Source organism: Macrotis lagotis, chromosome 5 (genome assembly GCF_037893015.1).
Source record: "Macrotis lagotis isolate mMagLag1 chromosome 5, bilby.v1.9.chrom.fasta, whole genome shotgun sequence".
Classification (NCBI taxonomy): Eukaryota; Metazoa; Chordata; class Mammalia; order Peramelemorphia; family Peramelidae; genus Macrotis; species Macrotis lagotis.
The window spans coordinates 254,695,882-254,713,207 of NC_133662.1; the positions used below are offsets into that span (position 1 = coordinate 254,695,882).

General features: G+C 47.1%; 1 protein-coding gene across 2 annotated transcripts in view; it reads left to right on the plus strand.

Moving 5' to 3' along the window:
• POR (cytochrome p450 oxidoreductase) overlaps positions 1-17,326 on the plus strand; it is a 79,492-nt gene that overhangs the window by 60,995 nt on the left and 1,171 nt on the right. For both annotated transcript variants that reach the window (XM_074189449.1, XM_074189450.1), the window contains exons 5-13: positions 5,673-5,822; positions 6,851-6,975; positions 7,615-7,704; positions 10,094-10,192; positions 11,932-12,048; positions 12,297-12,415; positions 15,080-15,261; positions 15,353-15,502; positions 17,026-17,296. In XM_074189449.1, coding sequence (XP_074045550.1) covers positions 5,673-5,822; positions 6,851-6,975; positions 7,615-7,704; positions 10,094-10,192; positions 11,932-12,048; positions 12,297-12,415; positions 15,080-15,261; positions 15,353-15,502; positions 17,026-17,296 — 1,303 coding nt within the window. The remainder of the gene's footprint in view (positions 1-5,672; positions 5,823-6,850; positions 6,976-7,614; positions 7,705-10,093; positions 10,193-11,931; positions 12,049-12,296; positions 12,416-15,079; positions 15,262-15,352; positions 15,503-17,025; positions 17,297-17,326) is intronic.

The following is a 17,326-nucleotide window of genomic DNA, read 5'->3' on the forward strand; positions in this document are numbered from 1 at the left end:
GGGTTTTTAGTAAGGTTGAGGCAGGAATGTGGAAAGGTCCACCCCCCCCCCCCGCCCAAGGGGAAACAGAAAGGACCTACCCCGATGCTTTCACTTGAGAGGGGAAGTAAGGCTGCTGAGACAGGCAAACTGAGTCTGAACTAGACCCCAAGTTGCCCTTTCCAGATGAGGACTGAGCACTAGAGGAGGGAGAGTCCTAGCTGTGATCCAAGGCCCGGACTAGATCTTCCAGGTTCAGCTTTGATTTTGTTTGATTTTGGACAAAGCAAACATCAAATCAGATTTCCATATACATTGTAGAGCAGAGGAACCTAAATCTTTTATGTAGAATTTGTTTTTCTTTAAGTAGAAGATTTATTTAATCTGTAAATTTCAAAACTATCCCTTATAACTGTGATTCCTTCTGTTCTCTACTTTTGGGGAAGGGAGAGGTTGTTGGAGGGGGAAGGGAAGAAGCAATAACCTAGGCTTCCATTGTTGGGGAGGGGAAGGCTTTAACAAATTTGTGTAGCCAATCAAAACAAATCCCACATTGACCTTGCCCAAAATGTATTTGTTACTCTGCATCTTGAGCCCATATCCTTTCTGAACTGAGGTTGGAAGCATTCTTTTCATCATCAGAATTCTGGAATCATGGCTGGTGATTGATCAGAGTTCTGAAATCTTTTTTTCTTTCCTTTTATTAATTTATTTCAACTACATGAAAATTTTTTAACATTTTTTTTTTAATTTTGAGTTCCAAATTCTCTTCCTCCTTTCCCTTCCAGTTCACTGAGAAGGCAAACAATTTGATAATTGGTTATTCATGTGCAATCAGACAAAACATATTTCCATATTAGTCATGTTGTGAAGGAAAACACAAGTCCCCAAAAAAGTTTTATAAAAACATGCTTCAGTCTGCATTCAGGCTCTGGTTCTGAAATCTTTCAAAGCTTTTGTCTTGAGCTTACTGTGGTATAAATTGTTTTCTTTGTTCTGCTCCGTTCACTTTGCATCAGTGCAGACATGTCTTCCCAGTTTTCTCTGAAACCATCCCTTTCAGTTCTTCTTATGGCACAATATATTCCATCGCATTCATTTGCTGTACCATATTCAGATTTCTGTAGTGTTAGACAGGAGTATATGAGAGTCTTTGCTGCTAGGTGAATCTTCCAGACACAGTCCTGCTCATGTAGATCTGAAGTGACTCCCATCTGCTACCACAGGCAAATCTAACTTCTTTAGCCTAGGCCACCTTCTAACCTAACCCACTTCTCTGCCATGATTACCCAGAACAGATACTCTGTTCTAGCAGACTGATTTCCTTATTATTCCTCAACTCACTTTTTTTTTTAGGTTTTTTCAAGGCAAATGGGGCTAAGTGGCTTGCCTAAGGCCACACAGCTAGGTAATTATTAAGTGTCTGAGGTCAGATTTGAACTCAGGTACTCCTGACTCCAGAGCTGGTGCTCTATCCACTGTGCCACCTAACTGCCCCACCTCAACTCACTTTTAAATTTCTTGAAAGTAGAGACTCACTTAAGAGATTTTGTACCCCCAGCTTAGAGTTAGATACACAGTAGGTGCTGAATAAATATTTGAGTTAATGAATTGACCCCTTTTAACTTCCAGTTAAACTACCATTCCAAATGGGAAACCCAAACAAGAGAGCAATAACTCTTCCTTACCAAAAGAGTCTTCTTTCTCACTGAGAACATATTTTTCATTTTCCCAAAAGCTCATTGACAAGAGTCAATGGGATGAGACGACCTTGTCTCTATTAAATTTATTAGGTTTGACTCATAATTCTAGCCTATTAAAATCATTTTTAGTCTTTATCCTGTTAACTAGTGTTTCATTTTATAATAGCAGTTTTATATTATCCATAAATTTAATTAATGTATGCCTTTTTGTGCTTCCTTAAAAAAGCATTGACCTCTTCTTCTTTCTGCTCATTATTGTTCTCCTGTGGAGATTTCCTTTGAGGTTGACCTTTATGGCCATTCTTTGGATACCATTGTTTAACTTGTTCATAGTTCATGTAATCCTGTCACTCGAGATAACATAAACAACTTTGCTGAATCTAAACTTTGTCAATTTTTTTTCTGAAATCAAGCCAAATAGGATCTGCAGAATTTGTCTGATTTATAATCTAGTAATCCTTTCAAAAGAGGCAATAAGGTTGGTCTGGCATGACTTGTTCTTATGGGTACCATGCTCTCATTGCAATGATCAAGATTACTCTTTCAAAATGCTCACTAATCACATCTTCCGTCAGTCCTGGAATTTTGCTAGGAATTTATTCAAGGTTCATTGGTATATGACTTCCTTCTCTTTGAAAACTGGCAGGGCAGACACTCATTTCTCTTCCTTGGGTCACCCTAATTCTTCATGGTTCCTGTGAGTTCACCAATAGCAGAACAGCAGCCATGTTCCTATCTTCCTGTGATTCTCATAGGATATTCTTCTTCCAGGTCTGGTAACTCAGATTAATTGAGGACAGCTAGGTATTACTTTGCCATCTCTGTAGTTACCTGGAGGTTATTTCCAACTGATTAATTTTATTTTAAACTTCTTATCCTTAAAATTGTTCTCCTTCTAGAAAAAGCAGAAACCAAATAAAAGATACCAGTTTCTTTCTCTCCATTATTTTGTGTCCCAAACACTTAAAATAGCTGTTACACATTTCTTATTTTTTCTTGCCCTTTTTTCTTGAACTCAGTGTGTGATTCACAAAAGTCCATTTTTGCTCTTAGTCCTTTCATTCAAACCTCAGTTTATAATACCAATTCTTAGAGGACCATGTTATTCCTTAAAAAAAAAAAAATCCTGATACCTTTCCTATGTGTTCTCTCTAAAATCTAGGTTTCCCAAAGAGATCAAAGAAAAAAGAAAGGGGCTGTTGTTATTCACTTGTGTCCATCTCTCTCTCTCTTTTTTTAAAATTTTATTTAAGGCAATGGGATTAAGTGACTTGCCTAAGGTCACACAGCTAGGCAATTATTAAGTGTCTGAGCCAAATTTGAGCTCAGGTCCTCCTGACTCCAGGGCCACTGTACCACCTAGATGCCCCGTGTCCAACTCTTAATTTCTCTGTGGACAATATCGTCCATGGATTTTCTTGGCAAAGACACTGGAGTGGTTTGCTAATTCCTTCTCCTGTGAATGAAAGCAAACAAATGAAGTGATTTACCCAGGCCACACAGCTAGTAAGTGTCTGAGGCTGGATTTGAACTAAGGTCTTCCTGGCCTTGCCCTCTATCCACTCAGTCTTCTAACTGACCCATATATACAAAAATATAGCAGTTCTTTTTATGTTGGGACATATTAAAAATTGAAGGGATGCATGTCCCTTCAGAAGAATCACTGAACAAATTGTGTTAGATGATTTTGATACCATTGTTCTATAAAAAAATGACAAAATGGAAAAACCTGGGAAAACCTACATGATGAGGGATGAAGTGAGCAGAACCAAGAGAATGGCCTACCTAGTAATGACAATATTGTAATGATGATCATCTGAGAAAGAAAGTCTTAGTAAATGACCAACATAATAATTTTGAAGAAGCTAGGATAAAAAATACTATCTGTTGGACTATGATTTGTAAATGGAAGCATATTTTTTTTATTTTTCTTGATTTCTTTTTAATGCAACATGGCTAATGTGGAAATATTTTGCATGACTTCATATGTACAATAGGAATTGTATCTTTTGCCTTCTCAATGGGTCAGGGAGGGAGGAAGGAAGGAAAGAGAGAATATGGAACCCAAAAGAAAAAATTTAAATAAATGAAATCTGCTCAAAGGTGCTCTCCTTATAGCTATGTCAGAGTTTGGGTCCCTTTTCTTTTCTTCCTTAAAAAGATAATTTGCTAGAGGGTGGCTAGGTGGCACAGTGGATAGAGCACTGGCCCTGGAGTCAGGAGTACCTGGGTTCAAATTTGGTCTCAGACACTTAATAATTACCTAGCTGTGTGGCCTTGGGCAAGCCACTTAACCTCATTTGCCTTGCAAAAAAAAACAACCTAAAAAAGAAGCTAATTTGCTTCTTGAACAACAGGATTTCATTCATAAGTGCTTTCCCTGGCTCTCGAGATACTTCTAAAATTTCAGGTCATGGGATCTTGTACAACTTTTCTGAAAACTATTAAAGTCTTGGGTTCTTTTGAACCTGGACCCAGGGCATCCTCCTTAATTGTCAAACGTTCTAAAGGAACCATGGTTCCAAATGGCATTCCTTTTGCTTCCTATGTCTTCTGAAAGATGAAATTATCTCATCCAGGCAGGAGTTGTGTGGAAGGGATGGACCTGTGATGGCACTGGTATAGAGAACTCCCAGGGGAGGAAGTTCCCTCTACCAGTGCAGATTGCTTCCTTCTCTAAACCTTCCACTCTTGGGGAACTATCTGGGGCCCTGATGGGTTCAGTGACTTGCCCAGGGCCACACAGCCAGGATGGGTCAGAGGCAAGACTTGAACCTGTGACCCCATGATTCTGAGGATGGCTTCTCATTAGCAAAGTGAGTTAGAAAGTTTGTCAAACCCTTTGCTTTCAGCAAAGAAGGAATTTGTGCAGGAAAAGCATTTTATATCCCTTAGAGTGATCTATGATTCTGAACCCTGCCTGTGCACACCTCAGTCACAGTGGCCATCTGCCTCTGGCAGTGTTCTCTGGGCTGTGATTCCCCTACCACCACCATTTTCTGCCGCAGGGCTGCCCTTTTAGCCTCTTCCTTTTCCCAACCAGGCTCAGGGATCCATACCTGCAGGGTCCTGGTGACTACTTTGCCTTTAGCTCTCCAGTCCCTGGGCTGAAGGCTGCTGGCTGCTGGGTCAGTGGTTCTGGCAACCTTAGAGTCAGGCTTAGTGATCCTGGGGCCTGGACATTTGATGCTGATCCTAGGGCCTGGACGTTTGGTGGCCATCTTGTGACCAGCACGCCAGGCACTGGCCTTGAGGATCTTGGACCTGAGGAGCTTGGCCTTGGAGGCCTTGGTGCTCAGGGCCTTGATAGCCTCTGCTCGGGCCTGGATGGCTTTGGTGTTGTTGGCCTGCATCTTCTTCAGCCCTTTCCTGTTGTGTTTCTTGGCAAAGCGCATGTTTCTCAGAAACTTGGGATCAACCCCTTTCAGAGACTGGTATCTCTGTGACCTAGGTTTCTTGATGCCATTTCTGTGCCACTTTCATGATTGATTGTGGGTGGTATGATTCTTAGACTTGGCCATCTTTACACTGCAACCGGCGCTAGCAGACACTCCACCGACTGCCAGGTTGTCTCTTTGAAAGATTTTTAAGGGACAGCCAGGTGATGCAGTGGATGGAGGAATTGAGTTCAAATAGGCCTCAGACACTTAATAATTGCCTAGCTGTATGGCCTTGGGCAAGTCACTTAACCCCATTGCCTTGAAAAAAAGAAAGTTAATTTTTTAAATTTTGAGCCAGACATCAGGAGGAATCAAGTCAAGTGGGTCAATCACCTGGATTCAAAATGGTTTTTCTTGTGGGAACCAAAAAGTGGCTGTGGGAGGAGTTCTAGGAGGGATTGAAGATCATTGGATTAAGTGACTGGCCTTCATTTATTGTTCTACCTAACTCAACTCTCAGTCAGTCTGTGTTGCCTGGCTAAGTGCTCTGCTTTGCTTGTGGACGTTTGGGCCATGGCATCATTGACCTTGACTCTCCCCCTTTTCTCAGGCGGATTTGAGCAGCCTTCCAGAGATCGACAATTCCCTGGCAGTGTTCTGCATGGCCACCTATGGGGAAGGGGACCCCACAGACAATGCTCAGGACTTCTATGATTGGCTACAAGAGACAGATGCTGATCTTTCTGGTGTCAAATTTGCGGTGAGTTGTCTCCCCCCTTCGTCCCTACTCTTCCTGGAAGATGGGCGGGCTGGACGTGAGGTGCTCTGGGGTCTTGGCTATATGGGCCAGCCCCACCCTGCAGGCCCTGCTGTCCCATTACAGTTTATCATCATTGGGAAAATAATTGTTCAACATTCCCTTGTTATTGCTCCAGTCATTGGTGTTGCTGTTGGCAGAAGGGTCTCTGAACTCCCTGGAAGGGAGATGATGGGGGCTGATGGCACCTTGTCTGTATCATCCATAGGGGATCATCTGTAGAGTTATGTGGGGGAAGCCAACAGGAAGCTTGTTTACAGACAAGGTCCTGATCATGGAGCAGCCTCTCATAGACATTCATTCCTGCAGCTTCCTTGGGTTGTTTTTTACTATGGGGTCCATTTTCCTTTAGGAGTTGAAGATCAAATATATATGTGCAGGGAAAAACCTCTCAACTTGGGGAGGGGGTGGCCATGGTGGGGGGCAAGTTGAAGCTGTGTTGGGGTTTTACTCCATCTGGTACAGATAGTGAATATTTGAAATCTCAGAGTAGGGGTGACACAGAGGGGGATCTGCAGGCTTACAGACTCTGGAGGACCTGAGAGAAGAGGGACTCCCCGGGTCAAGAGAAGTTTAGTAGTAGAACCATTGCTGGGGCCGTGTTCAGAGTGGCAAGGAAGCAGAAGCTTCACTTACAAGGGGAAAAGTCAGGAACCAAGGGTGTAGCAGGATCCTGCCTTTGATCCTTGATTGTTGGTCAGGTTGGGTGGGACCAAGAGTGAGCTCCATGATGATTCATTTCCTCCTCCCTAAGTTTCATGAGAGCCTCATCTTATCAGGTCAGATATGTTATATAATAGCCAAGAGTCTTATCCTGGAGGTTCAGATTGGAAGCCGCAAACCCCTCCTGTTCCTCTTAAAGTTGGGCCCTGCTGGGGGATGATGTCTCTTCTCAGCCGCCCATTCATCTTTTCCCAGGAAACTGAGATAGTCCTGGGATGAGGCACTATCACTCCTTTTTCTTTGTGCAGGTGTTTGGCCTCGGGAACAAGACCTATGAACACTTCAATGCCATGGGCAAATACGTGGACAACAGGATGGAGCAGCTGGGTGCCCAGCGCATATTTGAACTGGGCATGGGAGATGATGACGGGAAGTGAGTGAACCTGGACCTAGCCTGGGGAGGCCGCATGGGTTAAGAGTTGCCATCCCTGCTTAGGAGGAAGAGTGGGAAAGACTGGGGCAGAGACCCCCTTTTATTCTTCGTAGTCCCCTTGTCTCCTTCAGGGCAATGTCGCCTACTTTTGCTCTGAAACCTCATTTGTTGACTCTCCATCTCCTCCATTGCCTCCATTGCCTTTTTCTTAACCTTCAGAGCACTCTGAAGGGAGCGTCGATGGAAGCCCAACCATGGCCATGGCTTCTTTCTTAAGCATTAGAGCTTGAGTATCTGGGCAGCCCAAGAACCCCACCTTGGGCAGTATTCTTGGGGCTGCTGAGACGCAGTTCAACATGTTCTGTTTCCTTTGGCCTTGTACACAAGAGGGCAGCAGGGCCTTGGGACCACTGGCTCAATTTTTTTGGTTCTGTTAAAATAAAAGGAAATGTGGCTCCCCTATCCCTCCAACCTGGGGCTGCCTACTTGTAGAGCAGAGCCTGTTAGGCCCACCACCCCCCTTCATCTGCCTCCCCTCTACCCCTCACTCTTTCCTTTCCCTGTCTTTCTCCTTTCTCTTTCTCTTTTTGGCAATGACCTTTCTTCTGCCTCTCTGGCTTATTCTGTGACTTTTCACAGCTTGGAGGAAGATTTCATCACCTGGAGAGAGCAGTTCTGGCCTGCTGTTTGTGAACACTTTGGAGTAGAAGCTACTGGTGAGGAGTCCAGGTGAGCACAGGCACCAGAATGGCTGAGGTGGGGAGTTGCCACAAGAAGACAGCTAGAGGGGAGTCATACTTGGGACAGGTGAAGCAGGTACCCCTGAAGTCATCGTCCCATCACCCTGGTCAGCCGCATCAAAGCTGGCTGTCGTCTGGTCTCTTCTGATACAGGGTCAAGGTCTGGATTCAGATGTCATGGGGCAGAACTGGGACTGTCCCACCACTCTTTGGGTTTCTCTGTCCCCTCAGGCCAAATTCCTATAACTGGACTTTGTGGTTCTGCTCAGCCTGATATGTGGTAGGAGGAAACCCGATGGGATGAAACTGTGTCCTAGAGAAGGATGCAGGCCAAGAGCGGAGGGCCATACTCATTTCCAAGAGGTCCTTCCTGCCTCCTGCCCAGTTCCTGCCTTTGCCACACATACTGGTTCTAATGAGATTTTGCAATATTTAAAGGGAACTCTCTCATCTTTGAAACGGTGCTCATTCCATTCTGATCACCTTCTGCTGTGACACTCTCCAGTTTGTCATTATTTCTTCAAACGTAGTTCTTAGAACCAAATACAAGTGCTCTGGACCAGTTTAAAGTATAGGGAGCTGTCACCTTTGTTCTGGATATCATGATCTACAGTCCCACTCTCCCAGGATCCCACTGCACATGGTCTTCCCAATGAGCTTGGATATCATCCCATGACTCCAAAAAAGGCTTAATAGCATTTGACTAAAACCTCTTTTTCACATGAACCACCCTCAGGAAAGCCAAGTTTTCCCTTCCAACCTGTTTATGCATTTTTTTGGGTTTTTTTTTTTTTTTTTTTTTTTTTTTACAGCTGTGTGCATGTTGTTGGAAGGGACCCTGTTAAACATCTTTTTTGTTTGGGACCACTCTTCCTAGCATTGGCATTTGGGTTTTTAATGTGCTGTCAACCCACATGAAGCCATTCCTCCATTTGTGTGCATTTTATCTTCAGTAAAGATACTGAGCCAGACATTGCCAAGGCAACGTCAGGCCCAGGGCTCTCCATCAAAGGCTCTCCAGGTTAACATTAATCCATTGTTACCACACCCACCAGGTATTGCTTTCCATGTCTCTCTTTTGTCTACAGGGACAAAACTATGTTGAAATCTAGGTAGCATGAGAAACTGTTGAAATCTAAACAACCCATGACTAAGGCCTTCCCTTGCGTGACCCGGCTTCTTTACTCTCTGAAGCAATTAATTACTCACATATGTATATTTTGGAGAGCCCTTGGGAGTGAACCTGGGACTTGGGAGAAGGCCTTTTAGGTGAAGAGCCTTCTAGGTCACTGACAACTGCCCTCAGGAAGCCCTCAAAGTGAGTGTTTCTTGCTTTGGTTATGAAGAAGTAGGTGACACATCCTACCCCTCAGGAGGGGGAAGCTCTGATCACCCTCAGCACTGCTTTTGCCATCTCCTTCTATAGAATAGCCCCTTGATTTAGATGCAGACCCTTACCCTGAACTTGAAGGCCTAGTTACCCAAACTTCATCTCCCTCTGTTCCCTCCCTGGACATGATTGCTTTGTCCCACAGTGGCTGGCAGAAATTCCAATCCCGCTCACTTCAGATTGCTCTTCTCCAAAATGCTCTTCTCCTTCTGGTTCCAGATTCTTGGAGCCCCCTCCCTCCCATGATCCCATGGTCAAATTTTATTGACACCTTTTGTTTTCATATCACAATCTTCCTTTCCTCTCCTTCTCCCCCCTCCCCATACCCACACTGCAAGGAGTCCGCCCTGGTACCAAAGGAAAAATGAGTTCATGTTGGTCAAATTGGTCATGGACTGTGGTTGGCAAACTGTGCAATGGCCATCTTGACTCCATTTCTTCTCTCTTTCTCATCATTAGGCAGTGTTGGAATTGCTCTTCAGAATGATTGAACCATTTTGGTAATAGTGTGCCCATCTTTCTGGAGCTCCTCTGATACTGACTGCAGATTGGTTTTTGACTGCTGCCAATTTGGATGTGATGGTTGTGATTGGTAATCACTTTGCAGTTCTTTTGAGAACTGTTCATGTTCACTGAACCCCAAGCTATTGGGAAATTGTCCTTGGTCTTAAAATATTTGTGAAAATTTCTTCCATATCTTGAAGTTCAAACTTTTCTTCTTAAGTTTAGTCTTATCTTCAAAGGAAACTGGGTTTCAGTTATTCTTTAAGCCCTCGGCCCTCAACTTTGTGTTTACTTGTCTTCATTTTTTGCACATACAAAAGCCTTTTTTGGCAGCATAGCCTCTTTCTTCTTGAGTAGACCCCAAATCCTCGGTGGGCATACCCAGCCCCCATCTTCTCTTTGGTAATCCTCACCCAAACACCTGGCACCACTAGGGTTAGTGCAGGTGTCCCGGCTCCCTGACTTTTTCAATTCTGCTTTTTAGCATTCGTCAGTATGAGCTGGTGATGCATACAGATGAGAATATGAACAAAGTGTACACCGGGGAGATGGGCCGGCTGAAGAGCTACGAGAACCAGAAACCGTAAGTTGGATCAGAGTGCTAAGCTCAAAATGGACCTGGGCTGTGCCCCTGGGGTCGACAGAGGGAGGAAGTGTGTGTGTATGCCTCAGGGGACCTGAGGCATTTATTTTCTTTTTACTAGCCTGGCTAAGTGGTTGAGGAAAGACAGCCTGTTTTTTCATTGAAACCCTTTCAATGATCACCATTTGTACATATATGTGTTTCTATGAAGGAACCCCAAGCACGTGCTGTCCCAGGATTCATGCTTCTTCTTCCACTGGAGGCAGTAGGGACCAGGGGAAAGGATATTTTTCAGATAGATTGGGAGTAAGAGTGACTTATGTAAGAGTCCATTGATAAATGTGAAAGGTTTGGTTCAAGACCCTGACCCCAGGTCAATGGCCCAATGCAATGGAGGGTCACGTATCTTATGGCTTTCCTTGTTCAACTTTCTTGGGTTAAAGGTCCTGTTGATTGTTGTGACTGTGTGTGAAGTCAGGGCAGTTACATGAACCTGCAATTATGTCCCTAAAGATACTGGTTGGGGTCCAGCAAATGATACCGGGGCAAAAGTCAAGGGAATTGGATTCCTAATCAAAGAGTTAATTTGCTAAAAATCCCCTGGGTTCTTGGACTCTCTCCTGCCATCTGACTCTGATAGAGCAGGCAGCCAGCCTGGAATGAACTTTGGAGCTAACGAACGGAGGGCAGTTGGGTTCAGAGCCCAGGCCTTGCTGTGACTAGAAGGTCTGCCCCATGACCTTCTCTGGGGTACGTGGCCTCTTCTGAGAGCTTTGGCTGTTGCCTCCACCCAGGAATTACTCAACAGGACAGAGCCAAAGCCATCTCACTAGGAAAGGGATTTCCAACTCTTGGGGGGCTTTGAGAAGGCCTTTGCCTATAAGTTAAAAGGGAAATTTGTAGAAAGATTGCTCTTTTGGGGGATCAGCACTACCCCTTAAACTGAGCTTCATGAAGAGGAGCTGGGGTAAGGGCAGGGACAAGGAAGGAAAGTAGGAAAGAAGCATTTATTAGAACTGATGTTCTCATTGGGTCCTCCCAACAATCCTGGGAGGCAGGTCCTAGTATTACCCCCATTTTACAGCTGAGAAAATGGAGATGAATCACTTGATCCTAGGTCACACAGCTCTGAAGGGTCTGAGGCCAAATTTGAACTCTGTTTTCCTGGGACCAGGCCTGGCCCCATCTCATGTCCACAGAGGGTAGAACACTTGGCCCAGTAGCAAGGGAGTCATATTTTTCCTGGGCCCTCCCCATCCTTTGGCTGTCTAACCTCCCCAAAGCCAGATATCTTGAGCAGGGGGGAAAGAACAGGGGCTCAGCCCAGATTCTGGCAGATGCTGCTACCTGGTTGTCTGTGGCTAAGAAAACCTCACCTGAGGAGCTCAGGCTCTTCATTTGTTCCACCTCCCAAGGAGGTGGTTGTGAGAAAAATTCCTTATGAACTGAGCATGTAGCGTCAGTGTGAGCTGCCACTGCTATTTGTCCAGCACATCTTGACTGATAGGAAGAAGAGCCGAGCCAAGCCAGCGAGTGATCTAGCTGGCCAGAGGCCTTGTGGGATTGAAAGTGGGCCCTGGCTATGGTCCATGGCTGGGGGCATCCTAGAGACCAGAGGGACCATTGGCTGCCATTCCTCAGATTCTGGGTGAGGCCATGGCCTCTGGAGTCACCTCACTTTGTCACTGAGCTTTGGGACTCAAATGCCAGATGGGCCAATGGAGTTCTCTTTCTTGCAGGCCTTTTGATTCCAAGAATCCCTTCCTGGCTACTGTGACCACAAATCGAAAGTTGAACCAGGGAGGAGAACGCCACCTCATGCACCTGGAGTTAGACATCTCAAATTCCAAAATCAGGTTGGAGACCCCCACCCAGTTCTGGAGCTGGTGTCCCCTCCTTGCCTGCATCCTTTGTGACCCTACCACTGACACCCCATGCAAACATGGCATCATTTGGAATTCTTACTTGTCATGGGTCTTTGGAAACCAGTTGACGCCCTAGCCTTTAGTTTCTCATCTGCAAAGATTAATGAGTGGTACTTGGATGATCCCTGGACTTCCTTTAGCCCCTGGTCTTGTCCTTTAACTTTGATTTCCATCCCCAGATACGAGTCTGGGGACCATGTTGCTGTGTACCCGGCCAATGATGCATCCCTTGTGAATCAGCTTGGAGAGATCTTGGGGGCTGACCTGGATGTGATCATATCTCTGAACAACCTGGATGGTGAGTCTGCCCATCCCAGCAGCCAGGCTAGCTGGTGCCCAACACTCCGATCTCCTGTCTGTGAGATGGTAGAGAATGACTTTGGGGAAGTCCATAACCACAAAACTGAATTGCACAAATGCCCACCTCTGCCCCTGCCCCCCCCCCCGAGGAGCTCACATTCTGTCCAGAGGAGCCTAGGCAAGAGGTAAGGGCAGGTGGGGCAAGGGAAGGTTTTATGTGGAAGGAAGGGGTGTTGGAGCTGATCCTGTAAGGATTCTGTGAATGAAAGGTGGGAAGGGAGGGCTTCTTGGGAATGGGGGACAATCTGTGCAGAGACAGAGATGGATGATACTCTGTGAGGAATGGGAGATGGCCAACTTGGTTGGACCAGAGTGGGGAGGGGAAGGGAGAGAGATGGAAAAGAGGAAGAAGGAGAGAGAGACGGTGTGTGTGTGTGGGGGGGGGTGTTTGGAAGATAAGGCAGGGAGGGGTTTATACACTGACCTAGGGGAATGACCAGTGTCTATCTGGTTAAAACCAGTTCCAAGCTCCCATGGCATCACTGCCCCCATCATACCCCTTTGGGGAGATCATTTGACCTAGTAGCTTTGACACCTTCAAGCCTCAAGTAACTCCCTAGGATACGTTGCAGAGAGCATAGGTCAGAAATCCTGAGTCTGAACGGGGACTCTGCCACTAATGAGTTCAACACATTCAGTCACTTTATTGAATCTCCCCACATTAAAAACAGGAGGTTGGATGATCTCTGAGGCCTCATTCAGGTCTCACATGAATCCGTGCCACCAGCCATAGACTTGTTGCATTCCCAGTTCCCTTGCCAAACCCTGAAGAAAAGAGAGCCCCCAATCTGATCCCTGTGAGATCAAGGCAGTGGCTACTTCCATACTGAGCTTGCTTTTAGCTTTTTTTTCCATCACTGACCCCATCAGACCATTGTCCTTAATTGTTCCTTAGTTTCTGTACCACCAGACAATTGTGAAATCAGTTCTCAGAGAGCGTGATCAGCTGCAGAAAGGCCCGGGGGATCTTATAAATCCTTCTGCCAGGGAGGTTCACGTGGTTGGAAGCAGGAATGGAGTAGAGGGTAGTCGGGGAAGGGTTCTTCCTTTGTCGTGCACAGTGAAGTCTGGCCCTCCTCTTTGAGCCATCCACAGTCAGGAGCAAGAAAAGATCCAAATATATAAATAATCCTAATAAGTGGCATTTCTCTGGCTCTTTAAGGTTTGCAAAGAGCTCTCTATATGTATTTCTGTAAGGTTCTCATTCTACAGATGAGGAAATTGAGGCAGACAGGGGTGATGTGACTTGCCCAGGGTCACCCTGCTGGTAAATGTATGGGGAAGGATTTGAACTCAGGACAACAGCCCTAAGCCATTGTAGCACTCAGCTCAAACATGGGACTCCATAATCCCTAAAACCAAACAGAGAGACTCTCAGGACAATTCCTGACCTAGGAGTTGCAAAGTTTTTCATTCCTGCTATACTTTTTCCAAACTTTTGTTCCAATCTCTGCTTCCCTAAGAAAGTCTCCCTTTTCACTCGGACCCTAAGCCGAGGGGCTCTTTTCCGAGGAGATCGTTTAGTCCTTGTGCTTCAAAATTGTCTCACTGAGTTTCAGGCATACAGATAGGGACTTTTCTCCCCAAACAGCTTGATGACTTGATTTGCTCAGTTTCGACAGCAAGACCTAGGTGGGTCCTTTGTTCTGAGGGGATCATTTGGGCATCTTTTGGAGAGGCTTCCCTCCTTTTAGTCAGTTTGCTCACTGAAGAAACATTCTCAGTGTCACATCACTCTAAAGTTCATTTTAGTTCCCTTTTTAGAAGAAAAAAAAAGGCCCCAGTGCCAATGCCCCAAAGCTTGATCTCACAAGGCCCATGTAGCCTTGCCTTCCATGGGGCATCCATGTAGGTAGGAGGACTTCTTTCCCACTGAGAGAAGCAGTTCTCTACACAGAGGCTGCTAGCCCATGGCCCACTTGGGCGGGAAGAGCTTGGAATTAGCGGGGCCAGCTTAGCCCCAGAGCTGGTTCTTGGAGGGATTTTTTCAGACAATCTATTCCTCAAACTGTAGTGTTAGACCTGGGAGCTCCTTTGGGAGTCCAACTCCCTCACTTATCAGAGAGAGATCTGAGGCCCAGAGATTGCCTCAAGTCACCACCAGAGTGATCAGTTATCTAGCTTCCATTTCTGCTTTGCTGAGCATCCTTTCCTTGTTGGGTCCAGAGGCTGTCGACCCAGCCAGCTCATCTGGTCAGGTGGAGGCTGCTCTCAGGCCCTGAGAATCCCCCCAGCTCTGCAGGAGTTCTCCCCCATGAGGAGAGAGATGAGGGAGAATAGTGGGAGTGACCAGCCTGGGGAGACAGAGACTGAGGAAACTGGGAATTTGTGTTACCAGATGAGCTCTAAAGCTGAGGGGGTGTGTGTGTGTGTGTGTGTGTGTGTGTGTGTGTGTGTGTGTGTTTGTGTGTGTACGTACAACATGGCAGGGTGGGGTATACATACACTACAGGCGGGCTGGTTAAAACCAGCCTCCATTTTACCCCGATGTGCATGGCCGTGAAGGGCCTCTGTTTGGGCCTGATCTTGCTCAGGCTGACACCTCTGGGTGAGGTCCAGAGCAGGGTTGCACCCCTCAGTCAGATGTCTGCACACTTTGCAGAGGAGTCCAACAAGAAGCATCCATTCCCCTGCCCCACCACCTACCGCACGGCTCTCACTTACTACCTGGACATCACCAATCCCCCCCGGACCAACGTTCTCTATGAGCTGGCACAGTATGCTGGGGACCCAGCCGAACAGGAACATCTCCGCAAGATGGCATCTTCATCAGGCGAGGGCAAGGTGAGTCCTCCCCCAGCCCCCTCCTGATCCCTACTGCTCCAACGCTGCTGGCAGCCTCACCCTGGGCCCATCTCACCACTTCCCTACCTAGGAGCTGTACCTGAGCTGGGTCGTGGAAGCCAGGAGGAACATCCTGGCCATTCTTCAGGACTACCCTTCGCTGCGGCCCCCCATCGACCACCTGTGTGAGCTGCTGCCCCGCCTGCAGGCCCGCTACTACTCCATCGCCTCCTCCTCTAAGGTGGGCCGCCCAGAGCTGGAACTGAGGTCCAAGGTCGCCCAAGTCCTCAGCAGTGGGTCCTGAGAGCTAGTCATCTCCAGATAATCTGGGCAAAGTCTTTCATCTCTCTGAGTCTCAATTTCCAAATGTTTAAAATGGGAATAACAGAAACCATACAAGGGCCTTCCTAAGGCCCACATGAGGTGATGCCCAAAGAGCTCTTTGCAAACCTTGGAACAGGACCTTTATCACTCTCCTCATGTCACCTCTGCACCCCAGTTTTTTGCTTCTTTTTCTTGCCTCTAAAAGTGGCCTAGGCCAATGCCCCAGTTCATAGGCATCCAATCAATGTCTGAATGTGGGAGCTACTGAGGGCGGGCAGCAGAAGGGGTGAGGAGCCAGAGATTCAGTGGTGAGAGTTGTGGGGTAAGGGGGAGTGCAGCAGCCTCCTCTGACTACAAGGTGGCCCTTTGGGATGGGCTCGCTCTTCAGTTGCTGCCCTGCCCCTCACATCTGGCTTTTTAAAGAGTAAAATAGCTTAGGTTGAGAGCCCTTGGACAACTGACCTCCCAGGGGGTGAGAAGGGCAAGCCTCTTGGGCCTCAAGCTCTGCCATATCATGGGTGATTTCCTTGTGATGGAGAACTCCTAGGCAGGCTGGCACCTTCTCCCCAGCTCCTTGAGCATGGTGGGCAATGGAGTGACCTGCGTAGGCCCCCTGCCAGGATGCATGGGTGGTCCTTCAGGAGAGAGATGGTGCTTGCAGTGGGGCTATCAGGGGGGCTCTAGGGAGAAATCCCGGCTTGGGCTGCATCTGAACAGAAGGTGAGGAGGGATTGTATGTCGAGCGTGTGTGGATGACTTAAGGAAGATTCTTTTGGCAGCAGTGTAGAGGATGTCCTGTGGAGGCAAGGAGACCCAAGAAGAGGCTGAGGGGAAGAGTTCAGGGGATTAGTTCTGTGAGGCAGAAGCAGGGACAGATGTGAAAATTGGGGAGTGAAGGGAAACAGGGTCAAGAATGGGGGGAGAGGGCAGCTAGGTGGCTCAGCGGATAGAGCATCTGCCCTGGAAGCAGGAGGACCTGAGTTCAAATCCGGCCTCAGACACTCAATGACCTAGCTGTGTGGCCTTGGGCAAATCACTTAACCCCATTGCCTAGGGAAAACCTAAAAAACAAAAACAAAAAAAGAATGAAGAGGGGCATGTTGTCCAGAATTAGAGAAAGTGGGAGTGGGGTGGGTGGGTTTGAAGGAAGAGAAGGTGATTTCTGTACTTCAGCCACTGCCAGAAAAGGAGAGGGACTTAGGGGAGAAAGTCAATGACTTGGGTTTCCCCAGTAAAGGGAAATTTCTGGCCAAGGGAGGCTGGATGGAAGGGAGGCTTTGGAGCAGCCTCTGGCAGAGAGGGGCAAGGGGTGAGCTTGCTTGGGTTGGTGTTGGGGCCGGGAAACCATGTGGCTGCTCCTGTGGTTGGGGCTCATGGGGGGGGAATGGTTGAGTCTCTGCCCTTCCTGAGATGACCCCTTCTCTCCCTACACCCCTCCAGGTTCACCCCAACTCCATCCATATCTGTGCCGTGGTGGTAGAATATGAAACCAAGTCCGGCCGGGTCAACAAGGGGGTGGCCACCAACTGGCTCAAGGCCAAGGAGCCTTCCTTGGAGAATGGGCACAAAGCCACGGTGCCCATGTTTGTCCGCAAGTCACAGTTCCGCCTTCCCTTCAAGCCCACCACACCCATCATTATGATCGGCCCGGGCACTGGCATCGCCCCCTTTATGGGCTTCATCCAGGAGAGGGCCTGGCTGAAGCAACAGGGTAAGGCGGGCGTGGCCCCTGGGCCCCATC